The sequence below is a fragment of the Olea europaea genome, unplaced genomic scaffold (assembly GCF_002742605.1).
Source record: "Olea europaea var. sylvestris unplaced genomic scaffold, O_europaea_v1 scaffold239, whole genome shotgun sequence".
Classification (NCBI taxonomy): domain Eukaryota; kingdom Viridiplantae; phylum Streptophyta; class Magnoliopsida; order Lamiales; family Oleaceae; genus Olea; species Olea europaea.
The window spans coordinates 437,050-445,967 of NW_019242055.1; the positions used below are offsets into that span (position 1 = coordinate 437,050).

The 8,918-nt window shown below is 33.8% G+C and overlaps 1 protein-coding gene across 1 annotated transcript; it reads right to left on the bottom strand.

Moving 5' to 3' along the window:
* Positions 1–1,025: 1,025 nt before the first annotated feature.
* Positions 1,026–7,991, bottom strand: LOC111381893 (eukaryotic translation initiation factor 3 subunit I-like). Its single transcript, XM_023005739.1, is given in 9 exon segments — positions 1,026–1,429; positions 2,294–2,373; positions 2,500–2,586; positions 4,052–4,141; positions 4,278–4,397; positions 4,633–4,758; positions 5,290–5,516; positions 7,786–7,866; positions 7,869–7,991. Coding segments are annotated over 9 exon segments (987 nt in total). The 5' UTR covers positions 7,969–7,991; the 3' UTR covers positions 1,026–1,353.
* Positions 7,992–8,918: the final 927 nt, after the last annotated feature.

Consider the following 8,918-nt stretch of genomic DNA (forward strand, 5'->3'; position numbering starts at 1 on the left):
TGTACACTCTAGATTGATAAGAAGTTTGCCATCTCATTTATTAGAGGGAAAAACCTGGCTGTACAAGCCAGGCACAACTGAGCTGCGTAGTGTGGGGGCGGGGGTGATTATTTAAAAAAAAAAAAAATCACCCACCCCAGCACTGCCCTTATTAGAGACATACTTGAAAAGAGTTTGGTGAAGATAGGTAAGATTTTTACCGAAGGCAATCCATTTGACATGGATTTAATCATTTACTTATTTATTTATTTATTGCACCTTTACCAGAAACAAATCAAGCAAGAATTCTTTCGTTCTTTTCTCTTCTTAAATCACCAAAAATCCAATTCAATAAAAATATTTGATATTTGTAATAGAGATAATGACGAAAAATTGCAACATCAATTTTAGAATTTCTTGGTATCTTCTTTAGAAGCCAAACAAGAACATATGTCCAATCATCACACCATGTCAGATAAGCTCAAGAGTATTTACTTTTTATTTCCAAACAAGTTTAGGTGTGTACTTGAACCACATTATTTTGAAAGAATGCATTTTTAAATAATAGATTGATGTAAAATGTGTTATTAAAAAACAACGAAAAGTCTTAAATTTACGTGTAAAATTATTTTATTAAAAAATGTGTAATTAAAATAATATCAAATCACTATTTAAAAATGTATTTTGTGAAAATAATGCGGCTCAAAAAGAACCTAGATAAATAACTTTTTTTTTCTTTTACCACAAGAGGATACTTGTTATTACCAAAGATAATGATTAGTTTCAAAAATAAGTTGTTTATTGTAAGCTTTAACTAATACAATGTTTAACCTTTCTACACTTACAGAATATGATTCACAGAATTCATACAAGTGCCCTATTTAGCAAAATCTGGTTGAAAGATGGGGAAAAAAGAATTTGAACCACAATGCTGCCAAAATCCTTGTAAAAAATCCGTGTAACAAAACCCATACACAGTATTTTTCTACAATATTTATCCAAAAATTCTATATTTTTAAGGTTCACCAAACATGCATTGCTTGCTAGTTGCTACGACTCACTCATTGTCTATAAAATTTGAATACATACCACTGTCAGCATTTAATGACTTGGGATGTATTTGACCAAGAAAGGAGTTTGATACCAACTGGATGAGCAACAAATAAAAAAAAAAAGAAAAAAAAGAATGATACTATCTAACATCACTGGTGCCACAACACCCAACACCAATCTAAGTGACACTAAGTGATACGTTTAATGAACGGTAGAACTTGTATAAAATGTGGATGATCTATCCTACACAGCACTTCTGCTCTAATGATTATAACATAAATAAACAACTAATAGACAATTTCTGCACTCCTTTGCGTACACTTAAACCTTGATGTTGAAATAATCTTGATCAAAGTGATGCAATCGCACATATCCATCTTCACCGCCACTCGAGAAACTGTAAGTTAAAATGAAAAATAAACATTACATTATTTGGTATACAGATTAACCAGCACATAACAAGGCATGAAGAAAACACATTGAACAGAACTGAAAAATTATAAAATGCAAAGATCACACCAAAATTGATAATTCTTAAGCCCACTTCATAAGAAACTCAAGATTGTATCTACAGCCCCAAGCACCCAACCTTTGACAAATTGAATAGTAAAACGTTGCAGAAACTCATTCTAACACTGCATCGTTGGTATCTCCGAAAATGTAGGTGATGTCATTTCAGTAGTTAAACAGCACATAGAGAAAAGCATTTGAACTTCTCCACACGCTAAAGAATTACTGCATCAGTAGCATGGTAATCCATATGCTCAAATTAAGAAGAAGAAAAAAAAATTGAGGAACTACTTGAACCCCCCCCCCCCCGCCCCAACCACCCCACCCCCAAAAAACAAAAAAATAATAATAATAAAATAAAATTGTTTTACTTGACGAGGAAAGACCTACTCATGTTAAGGAGGGCAGTATCTCACACCATAAATCTCCAATAAAACATCAAAATCACAACCAGAGATCGAATTCCACCACAATCCCGAGTGCCGATAACCAATACCCATTCTTTTGGTTTAATATTTTTCTAGAACGAATGCATAATCATATAAAGATCTTCAACCACAGGACTCTAACAACACGGGAACGTAACTACAAAGGTGAACACTCTTGCATAAACATATTAGCACATGAGACGTCAAAAGTATAAGCACCAGTATAAATGAACAAGCATGTGAACTCCAAATAAAATTGTATTCATGATGCCAAAAGAATTCCAGCTTCAGCTGAGATGCAAAGGTAATGAACAAAATATGACCTTTTTCCATCAGGATTAAATGCCAATGCATTTATCGGTCCAAAGTGGCCTTTGACGCCACCTATTTCTTCTTGAAGGATCTAACCACACACAAAAACAAATATACAAGTTGTTAGACACGACTAAATGTTCCTAAAATTCTATAAAATATTCATAATTGATTTAATTAGATTTTAACTTCATTCCTAAGAAACAATGATATTTACCTTGTTGTAGAATTTGGCTTCAAACTTTCCAGCACGGTGATCTGTGGTGGTGACAGCTGATGCATCCTGGCCACCTCCAAGAACAACCTGAAAATCATACAAGTTAAAAAATCTACACAGGGAAAGGAAAGAAACATATGTGATGAAAGTCTTGCAGACAGAAAACGTCGACTTGATAAAATCTGTCATTGATTGCTATACATCAGGTTGAACATAAACAATGGAGACTAGCACTTCTACATCCATTTACAATCGAGAGTATCCGCTCTCTAATGATCAACAATGACAAGTTATTTAAAAATTATCAATTTTTAGTGATTATAATTTATCCACGACACAAAAACTTGTCATATCATCTTATAACATATGATACTGCTGGCATAAAATATTTATGTACATTCACATTTCCTCTAGTAATATTTCCTTACATTAGAATCAATTTCCTGGCAATAGAAAAAGGGATTCAGTGTTGAACTCCAAGTGTACACTAGGTGAAGCCTGCCCTCACAAGTTTTCGTATACATTTTTTTCTCCAACACGACACATGACACAAACACGTGATGGATTTTATGCGCAATAATAAAGAGATGAAATAGAGAAATTAACACAAATATTTACGTGGGCTGGCGATATCCACGAGAACGAAGTGAAGATAATTTTATTCAGTATGAAAAATAGGGTTAAAACACTATTATTTATACTAACCCTAGCCCAAACTCATATAAAACTTTAAGACCCGTACAAGAAAGTACCCTTATACCGTACCGTGGGGGCAACGCCCCGCTTCCCCAACTCATTCATCGTCCCTGGCAACCAGACAATGAATTAAAGCCCATGCAAGGCCGATGCCATCGCTCCGCTCCCCTCACTCCAATTTGGCACTGACCTATTTGATCCAGTAAATCCGTGTTCCACTCTATATGAGCTACATACACAACAACACGCTACCCTAGTAAGAGTGAATGTGCATCATAGTCAATTGCACTATTTCATCAAGTCCACCAAGGGGCCAAAATATATAAGATGAATAGCTGACTCTATGACATATAAAGGTCAGGATCTACACCTTGCACATCTCAATGAAATGAAGTGGTTGGAGGGGAGCAGGACTTTGAAAGCCAATTTCCAACATCTAAGCTTAGTCAACGTCTGCTCTCCATAAATGTGTAACATGTCACTTTAAGAATTCAGGATTAAGCAGATTCCTATCATGAGTAACTTATCTGCCATGTAGCTTGCTCGTCGAATTCTAAAATACTTCGACAACCTTTGATTAAATCATCCAGGTCGAAGATCACATATTATAGTTCAAAGATCAGATCTATGTTAATAGTTCTAGATCAAACATGATAAGCTTAAATCCTCACAAGTATCAGTTATCTCTGAAGACAGCCATAAGGAAATAAGTTGCCACTTTGTTCACCAACAAACAAGACACATTTCAAATAAATATAAAGGCGAGAAAAGAAAATGCAGCTACATTAAGTATATGAACTAAGGCAGAACAGTAAACCATGATTTTTTTAAGGTTAAGTTCTCTGTCAGCACATACATGGTCAAGAAGTGGAGACATTGCAACTGCATTCACTGGGCTTTCAGTTACATACGTCTTGATGAGTGTCAAAGTTCTTGCGTCCCAAAGCTAGTGAACACTCACAGGAGTCAGCCAATAAGAAAGTGAAAACAGAGGTTTAGGTACACAAAAACAAAAGGGTTAAGGTACATAAAAACAAAAGGGTTAAGAGGATACCAAAAGATTAAGGAAAAAAATACCATACCTTGGCAGATTTATCTAGGGAACCAGTGAGGAAATGTGAACAGTCATTAGATTTTGAAAGTGATGTAATGGGTTTTTTGTGGCCATCTTCCTTGTCAGACTCTTTCAGTAATTTCTCTGTCTGTCAGTTAGAAACACACAAAATACTAATTTCATATCAATGAAGGCATAAAAAATTATCAGGCATATAAGGTAAGTACAAATCGAAATAAATGCTGCATACTAAATTTGAAGAGTCAGTTAAGTAGCTGAATACCCAGAAATTTCAGAAGCAAATATTGCCTATCTAGTCTCTAGTAACAACCTTTTTCTTGAAAATATATCAGTTCAAGACAAGATAAAATATAATTTACAACCTCACAATCCCAGATACGAATTACAGCATCTTCACCGGCACTTATTATTGTCTTATTCAGAGGTCCCCAAACTGCTCTGTTGATTCTTCCCTGGGGCCCCTTGAGAATGACAACAGATTCACCAGTCTCTGCAATGCAGCCAACTTTTACAATTTACTGCCTACTAAAAAATTTGGCAATATAAAATAGGAAGATTAGACAAGTAACAAAAGGATCCGACAACTGTGTTCGAATTTAATATAAGCAGAAAACAGTGTATAAACCTAAAATAGCTAAAGATTGCATAAATTATACCTAGGCCAGAATATAAAATATAAACATACAGACCACATAAAATCAACATCCTAAAAGAACTGAATAATACTAAGGTAATCAACATGATATATTTCCACCTTAAGGGGAAACAGTATAACCATTTCTAACCATGATCAGGCGCCCTGAACCCATTCAAACAGAGGCTTAGTAGATAATCCCTCTATAATTGGTGGATCATTTAATTCCTTTGATGTGACTACCCACCATGAACTTATTCACCAAATAATTTATGTGCCATGGTATTGTTGCTTAGCTAAGTAACGGTGCTCGGTAGATCATTTCCATCACACACATACACACACACACACATAAGGACAAAATTTTGCAGATGCACACGAGTACTCGATACTTATGGTCACCGGGGTCTCTTGCTATGCGCTTGATGTGAATAGCGGGAGTTAATCCCATAAAAGGGTCAGTGGTGATCACTGCCAACTTATCACCAACTGCAAAATCAACAGACCTAGCTGGGGAATCAAAATTGAAGGTGTAAAGCTGAGTTCCAGTTTGAACATCCCATAGCTTTGCTGTCTGGTCTGCACTTCCAGTTATAAGCCTTGTTGAATCCCCTAGAAACAAAAGTAACAATCAGTCATTTAATTGAATTGTAATCAGGTGCAACACATTATGTGACCAGTTACACACTTTACAGCTATAATCCTCCCAATAAAAGAATCAAAATTTCACTAATATTATGCAAATAATAATAATAATAATAATAATAATAATAATAATAATAATAATAATAATAATAATAATAATAAATAAAAATAATTACTCAAGACAAAATTTTGATTCAAGCCTTTACTAAGAAGAATTTTTCTACTATTACCATCACTGGACATCTAGATCTCACACTTATGATTTCTGCACTATACATATTTTCACTAATATTGATGTATCCTACAGACATTTTTTCCAAACAACACTCACCCCAACACTTTGTTAGTACCCAAATCATATGCTTTTTCCAAATGTAATGCAAAACTTGCTCCTTTTTTATCTTCTTTTTCATCAATATCTGAAGTACATAGATGGCTTCTGCACTTGATCTCTAGAGCATAAACCAGACCAAATCTTCAATGACTCTGAATTACACCCCAATCAGACTTTCGTAATACCTCCATAGCATATACTATCTTGAATTTTTTTCATCTTCAAAAATATGCATTATAACACTGTTTCTCCATTTATCAAGCATTTTTTAATATTTAACTTTTCATCAAATAATTACGTCAATTACAGAATACCCATCTCAACAAGACATCCATACACTTTTAAATTATATCCATCAAAACCAATTTTGTTTCACATTTGCTTTCTCCCCATAGCCTCCCTCATGCCACCCTAATCTGTCTAATATAGATTGTGGTCCGATTAGCAAGTGTTGAATCACCCTCTTTGCTTCCAATTTAGCTAGCTTGTAATTTTCAAGAACATCCTTATTTTTATATTTTCATTAATTTCTATAGCATTCTCTTTAAGCCTCAAGTTATATTGGCACCTTCTTACTTCATCACCCCGTTTCTTCATTAGGTGGTTTCTACCCTTGGACTCTCCTAATACTTCCTTTTTAAGGTTCCTAATGCAGTTAACAAACTCATGCCCTAAGTTGCAAGGAAATAGACACAGACAATTACACGACATGACAACGCGTGATTTTTATGAAAAGCAGGACATAGATACTTCAATGGCACCTTGATTTAAATATCAAAATTTTAAATTTATGCTCCCATTTGTTTCCCATTTTTTCTCTATTAAAATGAAAAATATGATTTTTATCCATCACATCAAGCCATCAAATTTGAATTTCTATCCCTTGTGTGGGGCCCATAACGGCCATATTTTTCATTCTCATTTTTGCAAAAATGAGAAACAAACTCCCCGTATATCTCATATCTTTATTTTTATTCTTTTTAATATAGGATAAGACACATTCTATGTGGATCACTTGCCAAAGAATGTTCCTAAAGTATCTTCGAGCTTTAGAAGTTTAAAAATAAGACATGGCATGTAGTGTGGGACCTAAGTCATGGAGTGTCCAGATAGTGTAGGTGTTTGACACAACACGCAGCCCCTAGTACAAGTGCTCGTGCATCATAGCTCATCCCACATCAAGTTCTTATCTCCATACATATATCATTTCTTTCACACAAAACTATATCCTTAAAAGCCACTTGCATTTCATTGGACGAGTAGTTATGCCATTTTGTTCCATTAATTTCTTTAACATTTCTTTTCTAACTTATCTTGCGTAATTAGGCTCCAGAAAAATCCTATAAAGTATAATTCTTACCGAACTACTTATTCACCTATGGTTCAAGATGAAATCTGTTTGCCAATTTTTTAATCAAAAGCCTATACTTTTAACTAATGTTCTCAAAATCGGACTAGACCGGAAGGTCCGACACAGAAACTGGTTCAATTGATACTTAAAACCCGGATATTTAAAAGCCAGATAAAAACCGACCAACTAGCATGTCTAACCACAAAAAGCACCCTTTGATATGTCATAATGCTTGTTAGTCCCTAGCTAAGTCTTGCCCACTTTCCCATTTAACGAGTGTTCAAGACACCAATACAAAGTATGCAAAAATTTCTGCAATTACATATAAATACATATTAAAAATGCTCCCATAAAAACCTATACAATTAACACATTTCTCCTTAATCCGTGTGTAAATTTAACGCCAAAATGATAATAACCTGAAATCCAGTAAGTTTCTTATTTTGAATAAACAATAGTCCATTTTCGCCCTAAAACAGTTCAAAGCCTCTTTTTCTATAGATAACCAGAATCACATACTTTACATCTATATAAAAAGAAAAAGGAAATACTGGAAATATCGGAGGACCAAACAGCGCCGTTATGGCCTCGGTAGGTGCCGAGTCGCTCGCCATTATCAGCGAACCAAACATCGGAGTGTGGTCTTTGGCGCAGGAGAAGAGCAGATCCCCTTCCCTATTATACTTCAGAAACGTCAATGGCCTCTCGTGCCCCTTCATCAGTATTGGCCTCATATTCTCAGTTATTTGTGTAAAATCAAATTAATCTCCTTTTCTCTTTCAGATCTCTTCAGAAAGAATATGAGTATGTTTGATTATATTTATTTTTCATGAAAAATATCAATTTTTAATCCAAATTCTCACTTGTTTGATTGTTATTTATTTTCATGGAAAATATTTTTCAACTTTTGAAAATATGCCTAATTTTCCTTGTTTTTAAGGAAAATATTTTCCTTGAGTAGAGGTGGTTTTTATTTTTCACAAAAGATGAAAAATATTTTCTTTTCTAGGTGATATTTTCCATATCAATCAAACACACCAAAAGTGAAACCCTAAAACCCTAGTCCCTTATGTGCAAAGTTTTTAAAATTTATTTTTGTTATTTTCATTTTCAACGACGCGTCCTACTTACGATATTTCGTCGGTGACTTTTTCTTGACACTGGCTTGTCATATGAGTCTGAATCTTATATTTTCGTATATACAAAAAAGATATAATTATCTTCATATATCAAACGCTCGATTATAATCTTTTTATGGCATACAAGTTACAAATACATTTTTCCTCGAAGCAAGTTTGCTACCAACTGTAGCAACACCATATGCTAAATTTTTTTTATATTAATACATTTAGCCCGCTAGCTTTTAATGCTACAAGAATTTTGAATTTTTAATCACACATTATTCAAAAATTATTTTTTCTTAAAATCTATAATCAAAAAATCTATCTGAAATATTCTCTAATCAAGCCAACTAAATATGATTTAATCTACCATTTCAATATTGTAAAAATATCTTAAATACCCATAAAATAACAATAATAATTTTTTTTTACGAAGTGGACATTAAGGCTCTTATTACCAATACAATTATTGTTTCATCAACTGCCTTGTCAATTATAAATTTAAAAACCCTAACAACAAACTAGGGTTAGACATTTTAATCGGAAATTAACATTTTGAACCG